Genomic DNA, 27,536 nt, shown 5'->3' on the forward strand with positions numbered 1-27,536 from the left:
ATGGGTGAAATGTTAAGCATGAGGGTGTTGGTTTTAATCAGTGTGGTAGTAAAAATAAGAGCAGGGATGTTTGACATTGACACAAGGGAGAACATGTGGGTTACTTGGGCCAAACAAACTAAACAGGATTCCTTTTGTTTATCTCTAGCGACGCCATCCAATCCTTTTAGAACCTGCTTGATTGGAGTTCCACTGACCTCCATGGCAGAGTTCAAGTCTTTAACTCCTGTCAGGATTGACCCAAAAGGTGATTTAGGGCCACAAGCTGCTGCCATAGCGCGAAACCTTCGAGCGGCTGGTCCAGAACCTCAGGAGCTTGATCTTTTAGGTTCTGTGCCAGGAAACTATTGTCTTGTTTTTGGGCGCTTTGCAGTGAATTCTAGTCTATTAATCATAGATGAGCAGCAATTGAAAGGCCACGCTACGTGGCTGTCCCCTCATTCACTTTTGTATTACAATTACTCTGAGTATTGTAATAGTTGGGTCAGATCTGTCACGCAATTGACAACAGCTGCTAAGAGATTGCCACCAGGAATCTTTTTAGTTTGCGGAGATAGAGCGTGGTCCACAGTACCTCAAAACAGTGTCGGAGGACCGTGTTATTTTGGCAAACTAACTCTGTTCGCACCTAGCATTCACCAGGTTCTAGGCTTGCCAAGGAAGGCTCAACGAGTCAAGCGCAGTATGTCTCAGCTAGGTCCCAACTGCAAAGATCACGTTACCCTATGGCAGCCTCCAGCCGTGATCTCAGCATCCATTTTTGCCCCAGGAGTTGCTTCAGCACAAGCCCTCACACAACTGAAACATTTAGCCTGCTGGACAGGAAAACAGATTAACATAACGACGAAGTTGTTGAGTGAGCTTGCTGAAGATGTTAGTGGCATTCGCCATTCAGTGCTCCAGAACCGAGCCGCGATTGACTTCCTTCTTTTGGCTCAGGGGCATGGATGCGAAGAGTTTGAAGGCATGTGCTGCATGAATTTATCAGACCACTCACGGTCGATACATCAACAGTTAGCGCAGTTGAGGGACAACATGAAACACCTTGTAGTTGAGAACACTCCGTTTGACACTTGGCTGAAGTCTTGGAATCTCACTGGGTGGATTGTGGATTTAATTCGTTTTGGTATAATGATCTTTATTGCTGTCATAGTAGTTTTGACAATAGTGCCTTGCTTGATACAATGCATGCGCAAATTAGCTGACCGTGCCTTAACGTCAGTTTGGATAGCCCAAAAAGAAAAAGGGGGAACTGTGGCCGAGTTTCTCAGGTATCGTGGGCATGATATGCTCACAGATACCATTTGAGCTATTCCAGACTAGGCCAGACTAGGCCTCAGGCCTGGGCCTAGTAGGCCGCGGAACGTTCCGAGTACGTAGTAGCAGATAACCTTATCTCCTGCTACGTATGTGTTAAGGTATGGCCACTCGCAGCATGGAGGTAATGGCACTAGATCTCCGTAGCCACCTTAATCCTAGATTGCTTACATACTTCTGTATGCTCACTGCCTATCACAATGCACCTGCTACTGTAAACTATCTGCTCTGTACTTAACCGGCCATCTCGCGGAATAAAGCGGAGTTCGTGCTGGAAACCATACTGGTTTGGTCTCACGTTACTCTAGTCCCCAGTCTTTCCAGGGGTCAACAACAGTAGAAGGCAGATGGAAAACCAGGTGATTCTCTAAATTGAAAAATTGGAAGACATTAAATATAAGGAAAAGAAATTAAAGTCAAATGAAATGTGCAGCTACATCTGGATTTATTACTTATCATTGCAGTTAGAGATAAATCAAAATTATTTCAGTTCACTGTCCGGGATTGATAGAGCCACAATTAAAAGCCATAGCAATAATAAACAATTTGCTCTAACTTCTGTGTTTTATTGTTGTGCATAAGCAAGAATATGTTTCTTTTGACTCATATTTTGTAGGTAAGCACTGTTTCTGGGATCAAAGGACGTCATTTTTTAACAAAATTAATGTTAGCCAAATGACTGTATGAATTTCAATATTTAATTTTTCTGTTATTCTTTTAAATAACATTTTAAAATTCATATGCTCCAATTTTTACATTCTCTTCCCTGAGTTATAAATAGAGGAACAGGGCATTAAAACTACATTTCTTTTGGGAAAAACCAAAAGAAATTATAGAATTTTAGAGTTTTCTCTTTGCTGTTGTGATTGAAAGAAAAATAATAACTGTCATGACCCCAGACAACAAGAAAAAGTATAGTCTCTTTATTAAGCCAAATATGTGGAATTCTATGAGTTGAAATCAATAAATTCATTCAGTAGATCTTTGGTAGTTCCTTGCCACGAATCAGAAACCAAGCTGCCAGGGATTATATGTTTTTGTAATGCTTCAACTTTATGTCTTAATAAAGTCCTATTTCAGTCTTTTAGGCAGTCAGTATTTGTGGTGGGATCGTGCTGAAAGGATTTCTGAATATTAGTCATTCAAAGAGAGCTTTAGGCCTCTTTCCTATGTAGCAGTAGCTACAAGTAGGAGCTGAGGCATGTAGCCATGTCTCAGCAAGATTACCAAGTCCTGCAACTTATGCTGAGTGCCTGTAAGCCTGTGACAAAAGAAATAGGCTCTTTTATCAAAATATCCTTCTTTCTATGGTAGTTTCATGGCAACCACAGACATTGCTATGCCTTATGATAGGAGAACTTCCTGTAACAAGGATCCAGCAAAAAATAATTTTCAATGAAAAAGATGGATTTCTCAGCATCCACATATTAAATTTCTATATTTGAAATACTTAAAATTTCAGGTTATTCATAGTTAGTATTTTTACTTTCTGCTTTAGAGATGATTATATTTTGCTTTGCATATTCTTATTATTTTATAATTAATTTTAGAAACCTGATCTTCAAAACTGTTTTATGTTTTCAGTATTTTTATAATACTTTACTTACTTTTATCAGTTTTACAATTTCCTTGGAACCTTCAATTATTTTGTTTTCATCCTTAACCATCATGAACAACTTTATTTTTAAAGGTAAGAGCTTACAGTGAGCAGAGTCAATCTTTTTTGTCCATCAGTAATTTGTTCTGTCATTTCCCTGTTAGCCACTGCAGTTTTTCAAAGAGAAATTTAACAGGATTGCCTGAGAAAGTGTCCATACTTAAAATATTGGTACGTGTCCTGATGCCTGTCATTATCCTTATTTGCCTTTGATCTTTAGCAGTTAGTTTTCTAAAGAGAAATTTTCCACCATGGTAATGGACAAGCAATTAAATGGAGTTTTAGACTTGCCTCTGTTTTAAGGTTGTGTTTTATGTATGTACAAAACAACATTACATTACCTAAAGTACTAAAAAATTATTCTGGATACTTTACAGAGCAGTTCCCTTGGAGATATTGTTTCATTCAAACATTTAGACCTCTACAGCTCATATTTCAAGATAATCAGAATTGATATTCATTCTATGCTAACTTTGCAGCAATATTTTTTTCTTAAAATTTTCATGGGATACAACAAAATTCTCTATCCCAAGACAGCCAGAAGTTTTAAAATATTCATGTAGTGGACACAAGAGCAAATCCCTGCCATGTCCATTTCAGAAGAAAAAATTGCACACTTTGTCATAATATCTGGCATTTTCTAAATCCATAACTGTTTGACTGTTTTGTACAATAGACTAGATCTAATGAGAACAGTTGCTAATAAAAACTATGCATCTGTACACAGAAAACCAAGATTCAAGACTCCTACACAGCCTAAGGGAAGAATTCAGCCAGCATTTTACTCGTAGACAGATAAAGACCCTTTTCTCACACTGCTGGCATCTATTTTTGATTTTGTTCTATAACTCCATCCTACAGTGAGGAATTCTTTTGCTACAGATTTTTTTTTGGTATTATGCATTTTCTTTGCTATTACATTCCTTCTGAAACAAAACATGAAAAGGAGAATAATAAGTAGAACAGTAAAAACCAAAAGAAACAGTAGTGTTTAGTGCACCTAAAGCCAAATTACTCAACATATGGAGGTCATCTAGTTTACGCTGCAGTTAATCAGGCTTTCATTATTTAGCAACAGAAATTCATAGCAAAATGCTTCATTTATGATTGCCAGGCTATAAAATATTCACTGCTTTAATTTTATTTTATGAAAATAAAATCTATTTTGAATAATTGATTTAGTTATGTAAAATGGATATTGTTTGTATACAATATGCCATATTAAGTCAACAAAATTAGAAAAAAATTTACTCATACAACAACAAGGAAATTATGATCCTCAACATTTCATATGCCTTTAAGCGGGAGCGGAAATATCACAAACATTTATGACTGAATTTTTGTGACTGCATAAACCAGAAGGAACAAAAGAAGTGGAATACAGATTTGAATAAAGATGTAATTATTTGAAATTTCCTTGTAATGAAAATTGATTGTTCTTCACTGACATAAGCAGCACCACTTGAAACACAGTAAAACTACTTTTGTCTTCAGAACATTTTAGAATTTCCATGGGACTGAAAAGAACTCAGACAAGGAGGTTTCTGGGTCACTGACTTCAATTCTAGTTGTTGTAAGTACCTTTAGATTATAATAATCTTTCTAAAGATGAAGGCTTCATCTAAAAATGTGTTACTTCTTTTATTACATCAGATCCTCCTTAATTGAACCATGCCCTCTATAGTTTAATGACTTTCTTTTAATTTCCAATCTATATCTATTAAGGGAATTTATATCTATTTCTCTGTTTTATTACAATTTTTATCTAAAAAGATATTCTCTCTGTATGGTGCTTATCTTTCTGGTGTATCTAGTAAACACTGGGAAGAGAGAGTCAGTGCATTTAGAATATTCAGTTCTTCACCTATGAGATTGAATGCCATATACAGTAAACCAATATATGGAGATCTTGAGTGTTTCTAAATCACTTGGTTGTAGAAAGTTCTAAGTAATCTTAACTCCTATTAAAAAGAATCAGAATGAGAAAATGCCTGTCCTCCTGCATAATCAAACCCTCTGAGTGTACTAAACATGGAGCTGAACTGCAATATTACATCCAGGAGAGAATTACACTGAAAAGCTTCCAAGTTAATAAAATATTTGCATACGATATTCCAACAGTACTCTATTCTCATTTGTATTTAAAAAGCATTTACAATTCTGAAGGAAACATAATTTGTCTTGAAAACTGTTTTTAGAATTAAATCACAGATGTTTATGTGGTTTTCATGGATATTTTCAGCTCACCACAGAACCTTCTTCTGTGGTTTCACAGTTACACACTGAAGGGCACATCAGCCCTCGTACAGGAACTGCATTGCACAGGTTGTAATTGCCAGTGCAGAAGAGTTGCTGCCTGATGTTCCTTCCCTCCCTACATCCTCCCAGTTCTGGCTACACTCAGTTCTTCTCTGGGGTGAATGATGACTTTGGCCTACTGCAGTTGTTTGGAGGGACCTACGGTGTTCTTCCAGGAGTCCAGTCATAAAACCTAGCACAAGGCACTCAGACTTGCAGCAGTTCAAGGAGGATGTGGAGAAGGGCAGATTGTTTTCTCATCAATATAGTAGAGAGATGCCCTGCTCTCCAAATGTAATACTTCCTGCCAACCTTTGCAAGTACTGCACTTTTGTAAAAACAGCAACACGTTGCAATGTGTCAATGCAGGGCATGGGTTTAGAATATACGAGAAGGAAAATTGCTTTTCCAGTAGGTAGGAAACACTCAGGAAACCGGAAATACATCAACAAATAATGTTTTTAACCCCAAAGAGAGCATTACCATCTTCAAAAAAATAATGCTGTTACTGTGAAAACAGATCTTTATACAAAGCAGGCTGTCCATCTCAATGCTTTTTGTCACTGTAAATTCAGATCCAAATTAACATCTCTTTGCAATACTGTCTTTTTTTGCAAAGCTCTGACATACCAGTCCCAGTGCCTTCAGGATGTTTCCTAGTTCCAGCTCCTTTTCTGGCAGTCTCCAAAGGAATCATTCAAACACTCTGCTTGCAGAGACATCCTTTCCACACAAGTCAATTCTATGTACTGAAACAGCAGTTTATCCCTATGCTTTTGCATATTTTGTGCAACATAAGTAGGTAAGAAATTATGGGCAAAGTGCAGAGCAGTATCTTCATAAAAAACTCTCCAGTTAAATATTATGATATGAAATTTCCACTGACAATTACCATTCTCCTGAGAATCCAAATGTGTCTCTGTGTTTTCATTTGCAAGGTTATAAACTGAAGAGGTACTGTCTCTTCTGTTTAATTTCTAATTTTTTTCTAGAGATGTTTTCTAGGTAATTATTTTGTCTTTCCTCGTAAGTGGATTACAGCTCCAAAAAAAAGTTTTGTTCTGCAGTGTTGTTTGCTTTTGGCTTTTTACAAATTAAGAAGGTAAAAAAATCCTTCAAAGTGTAGAGGATGCACTAAGCCTGAATTCATCTTATGACATTGCATGGAGCATGCAAAGCAGAAAAATTACCTAGGAGTGTCCATCAGTTTTGGAAATGCCCTGTGCTTTTTTTTGTGTATTCAAAATCTATCAGAAACTTAATAAATTTTCAAAAGCAAATGAAAACCCAAAAAAATTCTGGCAAAAAACACCCATTAAATTAGAAACAAGCCAGTCAGAATTCAAGGGGGTTCAAAGGACATAAACAACAGAGGTGTCTTGATTCTGGAGAGGATCAGAAAACAGACAAAAATATGTCTGTGATAAGAAGAGGATCTGCTTAAATCATATACTCTCCTCTGAGCTCAATACTAGTTAATGGAAAGGCTACAAATTAAAAATAGCTTGTCCACCATAATGTGTTCTGGGGAGAGTTTCAGGCAAGTCTGAGGGAGTGTCTCACATGCACAGGATGTACAGTCTAAAACATGTACATACACACCAGGAGACTTAACTGGGAAACAAATCCCCTTAGAAAGAGTAAGGCAGAACGGAGTGACTATGCCACCTCGACTGATACTTTGAAGGTATTTGCCTAAAAGTGCCCCTTTTAGGAGTGGCAGGCAAGGCTATACCCATGGTTTGCATCAGGCATCTCACTAACTATTCAGGAAAGAATTGAAGTTCTGTGGTATGCCCCAGTCTTTGACAACCACTGCAATAAAAACAATATCATGTAGCAAAGCTACATAATTTCAGAAATAAAGTCAGAAAACATTATGTAACCTGAAGCATAGAAAGGTTGGTACTGCTGGTACAGAACACCTAATAGGAAGTGGAGGGAAAATGTTTAAGAAATATTTGTAAGTATTACAGATAGGACATTTGGTATGTGTAGTCAATCCTAGGATATAATGTAACTGTCTCTCTTTAATCTCAAATAAATATGGCTATTAAGAAATTCATTGTAGATTTATATACAATAAAAAGTATACCACATATATTACACATATGCAATATATTCTGCAAATATCAAGTTTTTTGTTCTGTTTCGTCAGAAAATCTACACCTATGCAGATTTCAAGGCCATAATGGGCCTGTGTTTCCCGTTACACCAGTTATGCAGGTGGCCTTGAAGATTTTCTCATAGATGTTCTAACCTTGAATTACCCCAGAGTATTTACTTCCAATGGCAAATCTAACTTTTGTATTTGTTCACTGAATCTGCCTAACTGCTGTATTTATTCATTAAATCTTTTTGTTGGTTTCCTTCAAGGCTGAAAAGTACCTCTCAGCTCTATCTTCTAACTGTGAGTATATATAATTATCAATCAAGTCATATCTCAGTTTCCTCTTTAATACTTTGTAAATAGAGTGCTAATAAATTGAGTTTTGTCTTTAAGACATTGAACTGTCTAACTTGGAAGTCTTGTCCTTTAGCCTTTGTTTTATTTTTGTGGCCCGACAAGAGTGTTGATGCAGATTTTAAACTGAAGCAAACCAAGGAAGATCTGCTAGAAATATTCTCCCACTAGAGAATGTTTAGCCACTTACTTTGTGAGGTCTCTCAGAGTAATTTTTCTGTTTGATATGTAGTTCATTCCTTATAATGCAAGGTCTCAAGTCAAAATACCATGTGATAAAGAACTGAAGTATGCACTGTGATCCTAGCAGCCTTTATTAAGTGGAGTTAACATTTTGTTTTAAAAAAAGGTAACACATTTATTTGAAAAGGCCTCTTTTCCATGAAACCATGGTGATTGGCATTAGCCGTATTTTTAGCAACAAAGTCTTTGGGAAGCTAAGGTGCATGGAAATAGAAGCTTAATAGAGCTGAACAGATGATTATTTCGACATCCTCCTCCTTTATACAAAAATAACCTTTCTATAATGCTTCAAACACTGTATAATTCACAGTGTTTCACAGGTCAATTTTCCCAATATTGAAAGTGTTCAACTTCATTAGAGATGAAAAACTTGTGATAGAAATGCATAGGGCCTGCACTGACTAAGGTCAAAGGTTATCTTGCCAGGAAAGTTCCTAAAGACATGTTGTTTGAAACTGTAGTGATATGTTCGTTCAGTAATTCCAGGGGGCCACAACTCAAATAACTCAGAAAGAAAGAACTCCTTCAAAAATTTCTGTGAAATTACTGAACCCACACACTGTATCAAAACTTTAGCCAATGTGAAAAACAATTGATTTTGCTCCCTGGAAGAAGCTATTTTTCTTACAAGTCTTTAGGCTGTTTTCCTTACAATTCCTCTAGGAATTTCAATAGAATAGATGCTCTCATCCAGTCTTTTAGATTAACTTGAGAGCATAATAAAAGACTGGCTACTTGGAAGAAGTAAAAGTAATCCAATTTATTTGGCTTGGGTTTTAAGGCATCAGAAAGTTATCACTTTCCAATCAGTCAGGAGCAGCTTAGTGAGTGATGTTATATAGTAACACAATAATCAAAATAATTCTGTTCCTCTATACTGCTCTGGTGATGTGAGATGTGTACCTGAAATGAGCCTACAAGAAAGATGAGATGAGACTATTTGCAAAGGCATGTAGTGCAAGGACAAGAGGGAATGGCTTGAGAAGGGGGGGTTGAAATAGAATAGGTTTAGATTAGAGATTTGGAAGAAATTCTTACTGTGAGGTTGGTGAAGCACTGGAACCTGTTGCCCAGAGAAGTTGTGGATGTCCCATCCCTGTAAGGGTTCAAAGCCAGATCAGATGTGGCTCTGAGCAACCTGGTCTAGTGACAGGTATCCCTGCCCACAGCAGAGGGGTTGGAACAAGTGATCTTCAAAGTTCCTTACAACTCAGGGCATTCTATGATTGTATGATTTGCAGGAAGAAATTAGGAGTAGCACTTTGTTTAGGAATCTCAACAGTGCTCATACATCAGCAGATTAGTTCCTCTGAATTGCTCACCATTCTGTGATGTCAATAGCTAAAATACCAACTGAACAGGTCACCTCAGGTCATTACTCTGGATTAACCAACTCAAAGAAGCCTTTCTCAGTTTAAGTGAATCTTTTTTACATTTTAAAGTCTGTTGATTAAACTATTTCTTACTCAGCATTATCTCATCATTAAATACTACTAGCAATATGGCAAGCATAACAGTGTAGTGTATGACATCCATCCACCAAAGCAAATTTTAAAAATCTTTAAGGCAGAGAAGGACAAAGATTAGTAGGGGAAAAGGGTAGAGAGGGGAGATCCTAATCCATCATTTATTTCTGGTAAGCCATTCTGTTACTTAACTAAAAGAAACATGTTGGGAAGAAATGTAAACAAAAGATGTATTAATAACAGAAAAACATGCTTAGTCTCGAATGGAATAATATGCTAGGAATAGTAAAGGCAAGTTTGAATGCAGTATCATGAATAGAAAATGAAATCTAAGGCTATGTTCTTGAATATTCTTTATAATGATATTCTTCATATTCTTGATGTGACAACTTGCAGTGAATCATTACAACATATGCTGAATTAACATTTTAAGAATTTCTTTTTCTGATAATCACATAAAAAGGTCTGGTTTTTCTGTTACATTTAAGTCAGCTCACTTCTAGTAACTAAGGACATAAATAAATTACAAGCCATATAACAATAAGACTAATATCAGAACTATGGTCAGGAATCTAAGTCAACAAATTTTTATTTGTGCAAGTTTTGACTAATAAATACCTCAATGTTGCTATTCCACAACAACCATTTACACTAAAACAGAAAGAAGTCTCCTTCAAAGATCAATGTTGTTGAAGAACAATACCCACATAACTAGAATAGTATAAACTAAACTAATGTTTACCAAATCACAGCCCACAAGGCTTTTTAAAAATTATTCTTTGGCTTTCTGGACTGCCTTGAATAGCATAACATGACAAATTCTTCCTAAGACTTTCTCTGACTTTCAAGTCATTTGGTTTCTCTCAATATCCCTCCATTCTCTTGCAAAACTTCTTGTAGCTCATACTTTGGCTTCTATTCTAGACCTTTAGGTTATGCCAGGACCATAAAATAACCTATTATTTAAACAGAAAAGAACCACCAGAGATCATCTAATCCTTCTCCCTGCTCAAAAGGGATGTTATTAGATCAAGTTGCTCAGGGCCATTTCTAGTACAGACTAGTATAGACCAGAATGTCACCAAGGATGGAAATTTCATCACCTCTCTGCTCAACTTGTTTCAGTGTTTAACCACAATTAAAGCCCTGTAAGACTTTCAATTTGTTGTCCTGAAATTTTGTAAGAATGACAAAACTCTGGAAAGGCATTTAAGAAAATTATTTTCTATGGTATTTTTTCAGGTGCTGTAACCTGAAGAGATGTAAGTGTTTACTAATTGATTTTTTAAAAACTGGAATACCGTAATGTTAAATAGCAGTAAATCACCTTTTCAGAACTCAAAAAACTTTATTCATTCTCTATATCTTCTCCTCTCACTGCACTATTACTGGATGAGTGACACCAATATACTTAAACCAATAAAAAGATGTCACAGAATCAATCAAATGGAAATATGTAAATTAATTTTATAGTGTCTGAAACTTACTGAAGTCAATGGGAAGGTCAGGCCCTGTGTTAGCATACAGAAGAATAAATTGATTTAAATGGTATAAGGTTAAAAATCAACATTGGATGTCACAGGCTTTACAATGGTCAAGATTCTTGATGGCAATTGATCCCTTCATTATTTTTTTCACCTTAGCCAAAGTACTTTAACTTATGCAAATTATCTTCAGTTCATTCCAAACTACTTTTCAACATCCATTTGCATTTTGTTTTCATTTTTCTTCTTCAGCTAGAACGCTCTCCCATAGAAGAAATAGATTATTTTCAAATGGTTTTACTACCACCTTTATGGCAATACTATAACACATTGCCTGATTTATTGCAATGCCAAGTAAATCTTTAAATGGAGAAATTAGTGAATGTCTTTTCTGCATAGATAAAGCTTCACCACAGGGCATGAATTTGTTTCGCCCAACTCCAAGTAATATAGAAAGCTATTAATACAGTCCTTTTCAACTGCTAGAAGTCATTTTTAGCTTTGATCACATCAATCATTAGCATCAATAATATGATTATTATGATCTCTATATTAATGCAGATTGATACATACATATTCCTACTTTAATGTTCTCTATTCTATTTCTATTTGTCTAAATTGAAAGAATATTTAAATTTGCTCACACTCTTTGTAGTTTCAGTTTTAGGCAGCCCCATGTTTAAAGGCACTGAAGAAATAACCATTATTATTTTAGTCTCTTACCACATTGATTTTCCACTCAGATAATAAGTCATAATTTATAACCAGTATATAATACTTCTTCTATCACAAACTAAAATAGGTTTTGACATTTTAAAAGGATTTAACTTTGCAGTCATGTTATGTATTCTTAAATCCAAGTCGTTGTGAGCTCAAAAATCCCAATGATTTACTTCAGGTTGCTGTGTAATCCATGGTAATTTCACTCAGGCATGGACAACCAATCAGAAGGAGTTTACCACTTATTTCAGGGCACTGCTGGTGGCTCAGGAGCTCTGATTTATTCTGTACTCTCATGTTGCTCTGGTGTGACATTTTGTTCCTCTTTTATCTAGTTTGCTTCTTGTTCTAAAAAATATCTCAGTTTTACAAGGACAATGCCCGTAGCAAGAAGTGAATCAGGGACCAGATTCACTGGAGAGCATACCTGCACATTCAGACTTGGATTGATGGTACAGTTAAATTTAAGCCACAGTTCCAGGCTTGGAGTTGTTTTATGTCAGGTATTGTTCCAGATAATGTCTTCATGTGGCTTGAAGGTTATTGTGGGCCAGGACACTAGGAGATCTGTACGCTGTATATATGGCATTTTCACTTAGTTTGCTTGTTTTGGAAGAGGGAAAAAATTGAATACTGCCAGCTTTCCTTAATGCTGGAGGAAATGTTAGTAATTACATTGAAGTGTTTGAAAGTGGTGTTGAATTGTTTGTAGCTGGAAAGGCTTAAATCATTTCACTGTGGTGCAATTTAAATATCTATATTGTGTGAAAAAAAAATCACCATAGTAGTTAGATGCTGAAGAACTCTAAATGCCTACAGCCCAAGCTTAGATAACTGCCTGATATGACAGGAAATACTTGCTTTTTTACAGTAGCTTCATACTGACATGAAATCCTAACAAGAAAAGGGAAGACATGGACATGTCTTTCTCATTACAGAAATTCACTGCTTTTTCCATCTCAGAAAATTGCTGTAACTGATAGTTCAATACTCAGAAGGAGAACCCCACCATGGCCCCACATGCTATCCTGGAAGGTAAAGAAGTGTTGGTTTGAACTCCCTCCTTGTGAGAAAGGAATTGAACACACCTCGGGTTTGGAGTGAGTTCAAAGGGAACCAACATGGTCAGCTTCCTGCTCAGCCACCACAAGAATCCCCATCCAGGAAGGAAGCTGGGACTAAAATCTCAGATTCATGCACCAGTTTTTCACAGGTGTAAGAGGTAAAGAAGATCTGTCAGGCACTCTTTCCTGGCTTAGGTATTGCCACACACAGACTCTTCAGTCCTAGGAATTGAAAATTTATAGATGGTGAATTTTCCCCTGTTTTGCTTAGGTAAGGAAAACAACTAGTACAGGCTCATGAATTCCTTTCCTGGAGACAGTGCTACAATGCTCAAAACGATAAAGATATGACCTTTGTATATGTGAGCCTAAATTCCATATCTCTGAGATATGGAATTGCTTATGTTAACATATAAATTAGGCATGAAGAATGCCTGTAGTCTGTGAAGTAAAAATCATGGAAAACATAATAGCAACCATAGAAAGTCATTGTATCCTGTCGGGTGCTGCTAGTACAACCTGGCCATAAAGCAGTTCTCACTGTTAAAACATGTTACAAATGCATTTAGGTTTAAAATGTGAGTGTCAGGACAATTTGACCTAAGCAGTAGACTTAAATGTACTTTTAAATAAAATTGTTGTCCTTAAACAGTTGAAGTCTTCAGACAGCTACAAGGCTGAAAAGGAGGGGAACTGGGAATTACAAATATCAATGGCATTGAATACTGAGCCTCAGCAGCTAATGAGACTTTTAGGTGCTATCGGTTCTGCCTCTGCTTCCGAGGACAAATTTTTATTTCTGACAAATGATTCAACAATGAGGATCTGGTCATGTACACAAAGTACATAAAAAATTAACTTTTTCACTGTATTAGCAATTGCTGCAATGACACAAATGTCTATGCAATTCTGATAGATAGCTTTTAAATGCTTTTATCCCTCAGCTACAAAATTTTCGTACAACAGTTTTAGAAGATATTCTACCTATATGAAGTTTTTGGGAAAAACATTTATGTCAGTAGTATTCTTTTCCCAACTCAAACCAGTTATTCAGGAAATGTTGATAAATATCTGAATCATTTAATTAAACATTTGTTAATGGTAATAGTTATATGTGTCTGAAACATTTTCTTCCCTGTTTGTCTATACATAAGATGCTTAGTATCAAAGAATAAATATTACATAGGTGGTAGCAGAAAAAATGTTACAGACTTTAGTACAGAAACTCAGTTTTTCAGATTCTCCATTTCTAGCTTAGTTAAATCACGAGACTATAATATGAATGCATGCATGCAAAATTATCATCAACCATGGAGTTTTTATGTGGATTGAGAAAACAAAAGTTAGCATGAAGCCACTCTGACTGAATAGTTTTCTAAACCAAACCACAGTGTCTTTAACCACATTTTTCACTTACATTATCTTTTTGAAGTTTTCAATTGAATTGTTTATGTTCTGTTATGCTGACTCCAAACATCATGTGATGGAGGAACAAAATGACTCAAGACATATGCAATACATCAGTTAGAAAATCAAAGACAAGAAAAGCATCAATAGCAAAATAATTCATAGTGTCTTTTGTATAGCTTGTAGATTGGGGAAAATGAATGTTTATTCATTATAAATCTAAATTTTCAGGAGTATCTTACAAACTGATATCCAAAATGGAAAGATATTTTATATCATACTTTGTACAGGACACATCTCTTTATGTTTTCTTATGTAACAGAAAGCACATTTTAACTCTGGCTTAAGAAAGCCCATACATGCAAGCTGCATTCTGTGTGACATGAAGCAGTTTTGAGGTATGGTTTTCTATGCATTTAAATCTATTGGAAGATGTGTTCTGATGTAGAACTGAATATTATAGGTGTGGGCTTCTATATGCTCTTCAAACATTTAAAATTGATTTTCACTGGTTGGCAATAGAAACTTGAAAAAATAAAAAATATTTTTCCTTAGACATTTTATGAATTAAATTTATTGCATTTGAAAATAAAGAGAGAAACATCAAGAAAATTTTGGCCCCCAGGAAGAGCAGATAAGATGGCTGATTGTGAAGGTAATAAAGGAAAAACACAACTTTGACTAAAATCCTCTTCTGTGACTATGTAAAAGTTTCTGGTATAAATGAAAAAGCTCAGGTTTTGTTGTATTTTTGTAATTATAAAATTTTACTGAATGCTAGGTTCCTATTAATTACTTTATCATAATTATTAATGATATCTAATTTTTTACATATAACAAAGTAATTTCAAAAATACTTATCTTAATGGTTTTGTTTTTTTCTTTTTAGGTACTTTGTGTAGGATGTAAATACGCCATTTATCTCGTTCAAACTTAGATGCTTAGAAACATCTAAGCACTTAAAGACATTGAACAGTCCAGGACTTAGTCAAAAGCTCCTTCACATTGTAAAATGTCCAGTCTGTCCAGTGGTGCCTTTCCTATGGACCAGAGTTCCTTAGCACTCTTTCATTTTTGCATCCTCTCTTCTCAGTCAAATGTTGACAAAAGCACAGTGGTGCTGGGTGGTAATTACCTTATTTTTCCATAGTGGATTCCTGACTGTCTAAGAAGAATAACTATTTATTGTAGCTAAGATCAAGGCATAGAAACAGCTTACAGGTAGATTATGGTTGTTCCAGGTGAATTCACCTCCTATACCACTGCATCTTCTCCATATCAGGTATAATGGGCAAGAAATGTCATGCAGAAAATCTGGCACAAGCACCTGTAATGGCAGTGGAATTCCAGAAGCCTTTTATGTCTGTACATAGTACATTATACTATGTAAATTGTTTAAAGTTATCTTTTGTTCCAATTTTTGTTATGGAACAAAAGCAGCATGTAATCTCTTCTGCGCCATAGCCAATATGCAAAATTCATAGTCCCTCTTGTTGCTTCCCTAAAGCATTTAGTCTTGCATTCCAAGGCAACAATTAGGCTGATGGAGTACAAAGGTACCTAGGCTACTTCAGGTTGTTTCCTGGAAAAAGGAATTCTGGATTCAATCTCTTTCTCCCTTCATACTGAGGAGTATTTGTAATCTACTTCCCTGTCTTTTTGTGTGAGTTCTCCAACAACTGACCTCCTAGACAGAATGTGGGTATTTCCAGGGAGAACTAGGTGAACTAGAACTTAGTGTTATAGGGGCATACATTATTTCCTGTTAATACTATGTACATTCCGTGGTAGATAGATTTATCATCTTTATCTTCTATAGTTAATGAAGCAAGAGAGAAATGCCTCCAGACTGTGATTCATCTCATTTTATGACCCTGTCTCACCCTCCAGAAATACTTATTACACATGTGATATATTGTGTAATAGTAGGTAGAAACATAGAGATATGAACATTATATACCAAGACTTGGGCAACTAAAGTTAGTGGAAAAGAAGTCACATTTTAAATAAAGCAAGTGGAGGCACTCTGGAGATACCTCAGACACCAACCACCTTAGTGGAGGAAGAAGCAGCCAGTTAAAGAAATTAGTTTCTCCTCCTACAAAACCCAAAAGAGAGCTTCAGCTGTTATCCTAGATCACCTGGGTTACTCCTGTTCTTTGTCTCCTTTGCTCTTCCACCCCCCAGGCTGAGGCCAAGAGCTAAGCAAAACTGGAGCGGCCCTAAATTTGCGTAACTCAAGAACAGAAGATTGATTCTTGGTAAAAAAGACCTGTTTCTGTTCTGCTTTTGCTGTTCACTCGTGGGGACCAAAAATGCTGGTCAAGAGTTCCGTCATGGTAGAATTACTGAAGAAACTGATAGTTTCATCTAAAACGGGTTTTTGAACAACCTAGAAAGCTTACAGTCTTCATACCACTGAAAGATTTTATCATGGGCATACAGGTCTGTATGCTCAGGCCTGGGAAGCCTGGCCATCCTCTTCCTTGATGGGACTGGTCAAGGGCAATTCTACTGAAGGCAGCGAGGGGAAATATGTATAGCTGTCACTACTGAGGAATGGTGCCTTACGTGTTTATTCTGAAATGTCTTGCTGGGACTTTCCCATTTAATCAGGACTGCTGGTAAATGGCTAGAAGTGGACTGGCAAGCTCTTTCATCAGCTCCCTCATTCCTTCCATGTGCCTCCCAACTGGGGCTTTGTGGGCATCTAATCGGCATAAAGGTCACCAACCATTTCCTCCTGGATTATGGGGGCTTTGCTTAGCTCACCATCCCAACTCTGTCCCTGGGAACTGGGGTATCCTGAGGACAACTGGTTTTGGCATTAAAGACTGAGGCAAAGAAGGCACCTCAGCCTTGTTTTTATTCCCCGACACTGAGCCACATTCTGCATCCAGCAAAGGATGGAGACTCCCCTTAGCCCTGCTTTTGCTGTTAATGTATTTAAAGAAACTTTGTTTTCTTTGAAAGCAGTAGCCAAATTAAGTTCCAGTTTGGCTTTAGTCCTTTTAATTTTCTCCTTTCATAACCTCACAAAATACCTGCAGTCTTCCTGAACTGCCTGCACTCTTTCCAAGCTGATACACTTTTTTTGTTCTCTGTTAAACCAGGCTGGCCTCTTTTCCCACCAGCTTGAGTTACAGCACAGGGGGACAGGCTCCCTCTGTATGGATAAGATTTCCTTCTTAAAGTACATCCAGCCTTCCTGGACTCATTTTTCTCTCAGGACCGACTTCCAAAGGACTCTGCCAATCAATATCCTAAACAGGTGAAATTCTGCCCACTGTAAGACCAAAGTAAAGCTGGGAAAAGACGGGGGAATGGTATTGATTTTTTTGTTTTTTGGGTTATGTTTGTTTGTTTGTTTGTTTTTGTCTTGGTTTCTTACTAGCTAACTCTATTTCAACTGGCAATATTTAAATTAAAATAGTTTTAACCTTCTTTCCTTTTCTCTTTCCTTTTCTTTTGGGCTTTTCATTTTGGTTTCTACCCCACCCTGAATGACTGAGTATCTGGATAAGAGCTTGTCCCCTTAGCCAAGGTCAACCCACCACAGTAATAAAGGCATTTTTTGTATTGCCTACATTTCAAGTAGCTTTGGAAGTCACTGAAAATGCTACAGCTTTCTTCCTAGACTTTGTCAAAGGAACTCTTCTGAAACTTTTTTCACATTAGTTTAACCATTTTCACTATGAATTTCCAAGAGGATGTGTCATGGGTTAGCACTGGCCAGATGTTAGTGCACTCATGAATATATGTTTTTTTTTTCTAACAACTCCTGTGGGATGTGATCAGGAACAGAGCAGAGCAGGCTTAAATCTTGAAAACAAAAAACTTACCAAAACTTTATTAATTACATAAGAACAGGGACAGAAATACTTTTAAACACACACAGAGACAGAAATAAAAACTTCTTAGAACATTTCTTCTCTCAGTTTCTACCTCCCCACCCATCACTCTTCACAGACCAACCCCTGGGTTTTAGATTAAACAATCACTACTCAAAAATAAACTAATCTTCAATTCAGCAAGGGAGAGAGGAGTCTCTCTCGCACTACAGACTGTTCTTCAGAAAACACGGGTCTACCCCTTATGTGTTTCCATGTCACCCATAGCACTGCTCGGAGAAGTTTGCTAAGGTGACACTTTTTTTTTCTTATGTCTAGCGCTCTCACTGCTGTCTCATAGGCTACAACTACATACAGGGCTTTTTAAGGATGCTGCATGCTGAGCTCTCTCTTTTTCACCCAGGGGCCAGGGTTCTAGGAGCAGGTCTGCCCTGAGGGTAGAGGGCACTACTTTACCTTCCCTTTCTTTTCTCTGCTCGCTCTAACTCTTCAAGTGCCAGTCACTGTAGCAAAAGCAAGGGGCAGCTGTATCTACTTAAAAATGCAGTTTATGTTCAAAAGAGACTCAAGTTCAGTCCATGGCTGACATTATGCAAGAAAAGTCTAGCTCTAAGGCTACTTCTTTCATTTTTCTATCGAGTTCCTTCTAATTATGCTTTATCATCTCGGTTCCAGGCTGCTTCTCTCTCTCTGCAAACTACCAGTCATGAGAATCAATGTCTAAGAAAAGTTTTTTTTTGCCAAGCAAGGGTTAACAGTTTCTTCTCGGCAGGGTGCAGGCTCAGGCACTCTTAGGCTCCGCAAACCTCTACGTGGCTGAGCACCTTCTCCCGGAGTTTGGGGGGGGAGGAGGGGGGTGAGCACACACAGAAGGCACTTCTACAGTTTTCTACCCCTCCATCCTGGACGGGGCAGCTTAGTTCCAGTCTTGTCCTCTCTCTTCTTCCCCCCCCCCGGGGGCTCCGGCTTACCTGAGCTGACTACGTGTTTCCCCTCCCCCACCCAGCCTCGTGGCCGGGGGGGAAAGGAGGCTGGAGACGTCTCTCTGCTGAAACCCAGATCTGAAAAAGAGGCCGAGCCCCTCAGACTCCTGCTTTTAACTCTTTGTGTCCTCAGAGGCGTGTCTAAACCTCCGAGTGACCAACCCAGGTGCCAGCAGAAAAGCTGATCACTGATTGGACTGCCCACATCCCCCTGGAAGAATTCACCTCCCCCCCCAACCACGACAGGATGCAATAAGTATGAGGGTGAGTGGAAAAAAGAAAATCTATAAAAAGTCTGCTAAAAAAAGCCTAAGACAAACCAAGTTATCTGCACTGTCGTGTTCTTGAAATAAAATTCCATCAGTCTAAGTTAATGGTTCCTAATAAATGTGGTTAATAGCTAAAAATGGAGTTGAGTGTTCATTTCTTCAACATTATAAGCAGTCATTGCACACAGTAACAAAAATAGAAAGAATGACTTCAGGTTTTTTCCCCTTTGAATTGAGCTGTCACCTAATAAGGTTTAAAGCATAGTTCATTAATACGCTGTCATTGATGTGTGACTCCATTATCAAAGTTCTTCAAAGATGTAAATTTTCCATTGTAAGCTGCCCATCTTTCTAAAACCTAAGAAAGAAACTCTGAATCCACCAAATATTCAGCTTTATAATGCTGTCACATTAGTTTATTTTTTTTATTTATGCCTCTACCATTTAATTTTCAGGTCCCCAAAGGTGTATATAGCTGCCCCTAGACTGTAATACTAGAATTAAAAAAAGAGCAACAGCCACAGGTCAAATTATGTAAAGCTGGTGTTTTCTTATCTAAGGTGCCTCTTGTAATTCACATCACATTTCAATTGTTGAAGTGGAAAGAGTAGATCAAGAAAGAGGGCAATATAACACAGAAAATATACAGGGATAACACTGAATACATCTGACAGTCATTAAAACAACTAGCAATTCCCAAGCACTGCCATCCTCTATAAACAGCCAACTCAAATGGCAAGAGCTGTAAGGCGTAAGATATTTTCCCTCTTGCTGAACAGGAATAATCATGCCATTAGCTGTGGCTGCATCACGAACAGAAGTACATCAGATGGAGCAGCACATCAACATTAAATAACGTAACTCTGGTAGCTGCAGTAGACCACAGCTGCATGTAAGCCAATTTTCTCTCTTGAGAAGTCAAAGAACTAACTTGTATTACCATAAGCTAACTATTTCTTCTTTTGGTATGATCTTGAGCCTTTGGATGATGCCACATAGAGTAGTGAGAAGAACAAATGCTCGGCTGCAAGTTTTGAAAAGTGAGATGTTCCTTTAAAACACATGGCACTTCAGCAAACAACTATTTGGTAACTTGTTCAATACTAGTAGTGGTATTTCCAGCTCTATTTGGTCCATATAAGTGCAATAAAGATGGAAGATGAATTATCTGCTAACTTTCAAAAATTTAAAGAGTGCTTTGCTTGTGAATGTAAGTTGTGATTGTTTATAATTAGTTGAAATTTTCTTTGGATGAACCCTTTAATTAAATTAATTGTGCATTAGATTATTAGTCATACTCTTCTCCTTGCGCAGGTTTGTGCTACTTTAAATTTTGAGCTGTGCTCTTGTGTCAAAAAGTCACCATTGTTAATTAAAGAACTGCATCATATTATATTATTCATAGCCCCTCGTACAAGGAGCAAGATTTACAGGACTTTTGTTTTTATTAGCTAATCATCACTGTCTGCTACACATAAGAGCTTCTGCAGTTACATAGAATAGAAATCTCATGTTGGGGCATGAAAAGAATTGAAGAAAAGTCATCCCCGTCACCTAGTTCTGGAGAGGGAAAAAGAATGATCTCAGAGTTATTTTTGCATTTTACTTTAAGTCAGGGGACACATCAAACCTCCCAATTTCCTAATAATGAAGACTCCATTGCTCCCATAGGTCTGACATTAAGAGAAGCAGGTACTGGCCAGGAATAAAATATATTCCATTCCAGTATGTTCCATTTTATCAGTATTTAGATATTATACATTATATTGTACTATATTCATAAGTTATTAGCTATTATATTATAGGTAACAAATCCATGAAAAACTGGAAAATAATCTTCAAAAGGCCCTAAACTGTTGCAGAACACTTTCTCTAAGAGAGATTTTCAGTTTTTTACTCACATAACATTTTTCACTCTTGAAAATCAGCAACATCATATGGAAATTATAAAATGTGAAGACTCAATTTACTTTCTAGTGCCGTTCACATGTTTAAGGACTTTAAACTGTAACTAGGATGAGACACAGAGTTAGGGAGTGTTTTGTGCAAAGATATTTTATCCAACCCACCATTTAATTAAAATAAAAGTTTGGGGATAGAAATTTTTAGGTTTCAAGAAAAGTGAGATGAGGAAGTTCTTCTGAGTTCAAATAGAAATCCTGTACAAGGTGACAAAACATTTTTTTAAAAAAGAAAAATATAACTTATTCAAAAATAATGAGAAGAATTAGATCATCAGCTAGGCTATGGGGGAATGGATGGGGTGGTGGACTGGGTCTCTCATAAGAGATTTTCCCATGTATGTATTAAGGGGCTATAATGACATGAAAATTATATCATAGAATATTAAAACTATTATTAAAATAATAAATCTACATTTTCATAATTTTTGCACAAAATATAAAACTACCTATCAAGTAAATGCAGTCTTTCCTTCAGATAAAAAGAATCAGCTCCCCTGTATTTTATTGCAAAAGCTATAGGAAAAGGAATTTTAATTGCTGCCAATAGGAAATCTCTGTGGCTATCAAGAGGATGCAACAGCAAGAACAGGCATCTTCTTCCAATACCCAAAGGCAAAAAGGAAAAAGATAAACATATATTATATATGTTTACTAATTGTATGCACTAAAATATCATCCACCTGTTCTCCTTACTGACATCTTCATATTTGTCTTTTCAGTTTAAGCTGATACTCATAGTGGCAATCCCTGCTTCAATGTACAAGCTGGCATTTGCTCCTTTTTTCACATGGATATACAGATTAATCAGATTGGTCTAAAATGGTCCTCAGAAGCACAGTGTAAAACACGATTCTAAGTTTGGGAGCATGCAATATAGAAATCAGATGATTCTGCGTTCTGTCCTTTCAATTAGCAGACCCATCAAAAATATTTCTATTTCAAAGCATAGAGAAAGACCAAAGAATTCTAACATCCTATACAAGCCTATATCCGTGGAATATTTTTAATTTTTAAATATGTTTCTGAATATGAATCAACTTAAGAGTCAAAGTGAAGACAATTGCTTATACCTTAATAGACTCCAAAGTCAGTCAAATAGGTGCTAACCCAGTTCTCTTCTCTTTATGTAAGCAAATTTCAGAGGTGAGGCACGCATGTTCAGCTAAGCAAAAAGAATTTGTAGGAACTACAGCTAAGACTGTGAGATGTCAGATACCCTGGAGGATTAGGATTGAGCTAGGAGACAGAGTCAAGAAAAGCTTTACTGTGCTGTCTGCTTCACTTTGGGGCAGTGAGCTGCAAGTGAAATTCATCTTGGCTAGACAGTAGTCCTCTGCCTTGCCTGGCTGCTAGGTTGTCGCTTTTTACAATGCGACCACAGAGATAAATACATGGTATGTTCATTAGACGTGCCAAACCATTATACAACAACTGAATTGCAAGCCCTTGCAGAGGACTGCAGTACCTTCAGCAGGGGAATATACCACAGATTGCTGAATTCTGTACTGGTTTTTTTCTGGTATATGTTTTGGAATTGTGAGCAAACTGACGTTGAACCCTGGAAAGACTGGGGACTAGAATAACGTGCGTCCACACCAATATGGTTCTAAGCACGTAATCCCATTTATTCTGTAAGATGGTGGGTTAAATACAGACGGAATAGTTTACAAGAACAGGTGCATTCTGATAGGCAGTGAGAATACAGAAATATGTAAGCTATTGCAGTTTAAGGTAGCCACCGTGTCTTCCCAGTAACTGTTCTAAGCTAGTAACACTGCTACCTTAAGACATCCTTAGTAGCAGATAAGTTTATCTGCTACTACGTATGCTGAACGTACTGAGGCCTGCTAGACCAGGCCTGAGGCCTGGTCTGAGGCCTGGTTTGAGGCCCAGGTGTGGATAGCTCTACCTTATGATACAAGCTATCCTCCTACACATCCCCCCTTTTTTCTTTAGAGCTATCCAAACTGGGTCTGTGACACGGTTGGCTGCTTCTACATATACTGTTATGAGCAAAGCACTACTTGAGTTACCCAAGAAAAACCTAAAGATCTTAGCTGCTAAAAGCAAAAAGATGAGAGCACACTATATTCAGTCCTTGCTCTTCATTCATACGCAGGTTCTAGATTAAAGTTTCAAATCATCTGCTGTCTCTTCTTCTTCTGCGTTGCCTGATGATGTTTCACAGCTGAAGACTTCTCTGCTGTCACTGAGCAGCCAGGGTTACTTCTGTCAACGCAGCTGCAATGCTGCGTCTGTGTTGCTGTCTTCTCATTTGGTTCAGCTTTCGTTAGTATCTCATCGAGTCTACAGCTTGCAGAAAAGAAACTAAAACAGACCTGGTATGCGAATTGGCATTCTCAGAGACAAGGAAATAGAATAGGAATTTTGCTTACTAATGAAAGTGATAAGCGATTATCAAACTATTTCTGCTATCACCCCAGAGACTGCACACTGCTGAAACGCTTTTCTTTAGTGAACCTTGACATCTTTCCCCGGGTAAAGATGACAATCTTCACTCCAAGCTGATTCAGCTGTCATTCTGATCGGATCAAATTGTCAAGTTAAGATAGCTTGCATATTATTTTTTGGAGCAGAAACCTCTGGGCTTCGTTAACAAACACCATCCGTCCAAGTTAGAGTTAGAGTTTGGCCAGAACTCAAACTTTAAATTGGAGTGATGTTTTTAGCATATCTTTTAAAGACAATTTCTAACAACAATAAACATAAAATGCCTAAAATACAACAAACTGTCATAATATCATTACATAAAAGAGACATTTAAAAGCTAAGATAAAAGATTGTTCCGATCACTCGGGAACTCGTCTTTTCTGGAACTCTTCTTGAAGACAGTTGAGTACCAATTGGAGCAATCACAGGATCAACACCTGATGGAAAAATCATCAATGATGCTTCAGGTACCTCTCTCCAAGACCTTCTGAAAAACACTTAAAGATTTAACAAACTGAAATGCAATGTCTCGACTCACACAAGAGGTACCAAAACAAGCTTAAAATCTCATTTCAATCGAAATGCGTAACACAGTTAAAAGAATCAAATGAAGCTTCAAAAGGACATGCTAAAACATTGCATAAAACATACAAGATTGATTACAAAAGAGACAAACTATATACTTAACATGACACTTAAGAAAAAATTCTGACTTACACCTAATAATACAACCATATCTGTTAACAACATTCATGAAATATTTAGATGGCTAAAAAGATGAATAGAATCATTTAAAATGACAAGTACTTGTTAGAAAACCCTATCGACAAATAACACAACATAAAAACTTGAACATCAACTTACAAATGCTACTAATTTATATACTTAACATGTCATCGAATTATATTTTAAAACTCTTATCTTTTAAAACTCTCATACACTAAGACACCTCACAACTAACAATACAATCAAGGATCTAACAATTTGCATCGTTTTAAATCTTCTTTATCAATGTTCTGTTATCATTTCAGTTAAACCTGTTTCTTCCCTCTTTCTCGCCTTTTTTTTTTTTTTTCTTTTCGTTCTAACTAAACTTTACAAATTAAACAACTATACCTTTTACAAATTATAAAACACTCTTTAAATCAACGAACTCTTAAATCTAACATAAGTAAGTCTCAACAAAAATCTACAACCCTCATTAACTTTATAAACTCTATATGTGTGGTAACTCACTAAGAAATCATTACTAATTAAACTCCTTAACATTTAAGTATAGACTTAAACTTAACTTAAACTTATCAGGGCCCAAATCCTAAAAAACAAGCTTTAAAATTATATGTTTAACAATAATTAACTCAAATTCAAATAATTCACACAAAAATTAATTTTAACAACATTAAAATGTAGAAACAACTCATCCTTACACAGAGTTAATAACTCTAGCTAAGAACTCATTTCTATTTCATTTTTTGCTTTATCTTTTTCATGATAGGATGTATCTTTCTTTTTCACGTTGCATTTCTCACACAGTGATGGATTCTTTCACAACAGAGGGACAGATGACTATTTTCCCTTCTTTTTCTGGTGTTTTTCTTGCAATGTCCACTTGTTGCATGTTTTCACTGTCTCTGTTTAACAATCTTGAAAGCTTCCTGGGTAATAGCACGACATAGGGTCGAGTTACGATGCTTGCTTATCTTCAAAGACGACACTGACATGCCTCTGCACTCAGCGAAGGGGGGGGGTAAGAAGATTTCAGAGCCCAGTCCGTCGGCTAGTGCAGTTGATTGGCAGACTGCAGGGGCATAGGAGCCTCTAATTGAGCTGACGGTGTGCTGGCATTCTCATTAGTAGACATCTTGTTTATTATATTTTTGAGCGGGACAGAGAAAGAAAAAAAAAAAAAACCACAAGGCTCGGCCGGGAACACTGCCGGTCGCTCCGCTGCTGCTGCCGCCCTGAGATCCGCCTCCTTGATGCATCACTTGTGCCCTCCTTGTTCCGCCTTCGGCCCCTCCTGCCTTCTCATCTTTCGCACCGCCTCCCGGGTCTGGCAGCTGAGCCACCTGTTTGTTTTCATTCGGCCCGAGAGGTGCAGGGAGCATTTCCTGCCTTCTCCCTGCCAGAGACGAACAAAGGGAGGGGCAAAGCGAAGCTGCATTCTCACTCTCGGAATGCGTGGAATGCATGGAATCTCCACTGAAGCGTCTGGCTACCTTAGATTTTTCCTGTTGTTCCTTTATCTTGGAAAGGGAAGCAGAGGGACAGGGAATCTGTTTTTCTCCGGCTAAAATTACGGTTTTGCTCTTTTCTGCGAATGTTCGCAAGGTATTTATTGCTTTTTCCCAAATTATGCTTAACTCTGAACGTCTCTTTGCTCTTTTTCCGGGTAAAACTACAACGTCCCATAGCAATCTGCCTTTCTCTTTCCGTCCTGCTTCTCTGCAAAGAGATGCTGGCCACTTTCGCTTTCCTTCTTCCCGAACCCATAGGGTTACCCGATTTATATCAGAGTCTTTGATATTTTCGCCTCTTTTCGAGACAATGGACGCTACAAGCTGCATGGCAGCCAAAAGGTACTGGTCCATAATTGAATCCCTCCGCGTCTGCCGCTCTTACCTTCTCTCTGCTGACAGTAGGTGGTACTGTCGCCTTTCTGACCAATCCAATCGACAGACGCTCCCCAGCCTGCCTCGGAAATTCCGGACTGTAGGTCGCAAGCGACACACACACGTCCCAAATCAAGCGAGGTCTTCCAGCATTTAAGCTAAATAATTGACAGCATTTAAGCTAAATAACCACACAGCATCGAAGCTTTATATTTCAGTAAAATCCAGGGCTCTGTCTCTAATTTTGGGCGCCACTGACGTTGAACCCTGGAAAGACTGGGGACTAGAATAACGTGCGTCCACACCAATATGGTTCTAAGCACGTAATCCCATTTATTCTATGAGATGGTGGGTTAAATACAGACGGAATAGTTTACAAGAACAGGTGCATTCTGATAGGCAGTGAGAATACAGAAATATGTAAGCTATTGCAGTTTAAGGTAGCCACCGTGTCTTCCCAGTAACTGTTCTAAGCTAGTAACACTGCTACCTTAAGACATCCTTAGTAGCAGATAAGTTTATCTGCTACTACGTATGCTGAACGTACTGAGGCCTGCTAGACCAGGCCTGAGGCCTGGTCTGAGGCCTGGTTTGAGGCCCAGGTGTGGATAGCTCTACCTTATGATACAAGCTATCCTCCTACAGCAAACCAGTCTTGAAAACAAAGGGATGTTTTCTCTGTTGCTAAACAGTGCTTACACAGCATCAAAGCCTTTTTGTTTTTCTCATGTTTCCCTGACAGTAAGTGAACTGGGGGTGCACAAGAGGTTGACACAAACAGGAAAGCTGAACCCAAATGCCACAAAAGATGGCATTGAGCTCAGTAATAAAATATGGGGGGGAAAAGATGGGAGTTTTGGCCTTTGTCTTCCCAAACAACCATTACATGCGAAGAAGGTCTGCTTTCCTGGAAATGGTTAAACCTCTGCCTGTCAATAGGAATAAATAAATAAATTTCTTTGCTACTGTGTGTGGCTTTTGCTTTACCTCTCAAACTCCCTATATTTCCACTCAGAAGTTTTCTCACTTTACCCTTGCTAATCTCTCCCCCTCTCTGCCTTGAGGGGATTGAGAGAGCAGCTAGGTGGGGCTGATTTGCCTTACAGGTTTAAACATTGAAAATTCTAAACAGACCTCTCAAAATTAATATTTATTTGAACTCAGCAATCTTTTGCTTAGTGCTGAAACAGGATGCTAACTCCTCTATACATCAGTCTATGCAAAAAAATTATTGTTTGAGCATATCAGAATTCAATTAATTCTTACAAGGTACAATTTGGTATGAA

General features: G+C 37.5%; 1 protein-coding gene across 1 annotated transcript; it reads left to right on the plus strand.

The window, feature by feature from the left end:
- On the plus strand, positions 1-26,407 carry LOC134552496 (uncharacterized). Its single transcript, XM_063401179.1, has 2 exons — positions 1-1,064; positions 26,134-26,407. Exons 1-2 carry the CDS (start codon positions 1-3, stop codon positions 26,405-26,407), a joined length of 1,338 nt encoding a protein of 445 aa, XP_063257249.1.
- Positions 26,408-27,536: the final 1,129 nt, after the last annotated feature.

This window comes from Prinia subflava, chromosome 7 (assembly GCF_021018805.1).
Source record: "Prinia subflava isolate CZ2003 ecotype Zambia chromosome 7, Cam_Psub_1.2, whole genome shotgun sequence".
Classification (NCBI taxonomy): Eukaryota; Metazoa; Chordata; class Aves; order Passeriformes; family Cisticolidae; genus Prinia; species Prinia subflava.

What these genes read in the sequence shown, in the direction of transcription:
- LOC134552496 (XM_063401179.1), top strand. Translation starts at nt 1, where the DNA reads ATGGGTGAAATGTTAAGCATGAGGGTGTTGGTTTTAATCAGTGTGGTA. An exon ending in CTTGTAGTTGAGAACACTCC is followed by an intron (nt 1,065 to 26,133) that starts GTTTGACACTTG and finishes CCGAACCCATAG; the next exon opens with GGTTACCCGATTTATATCAG.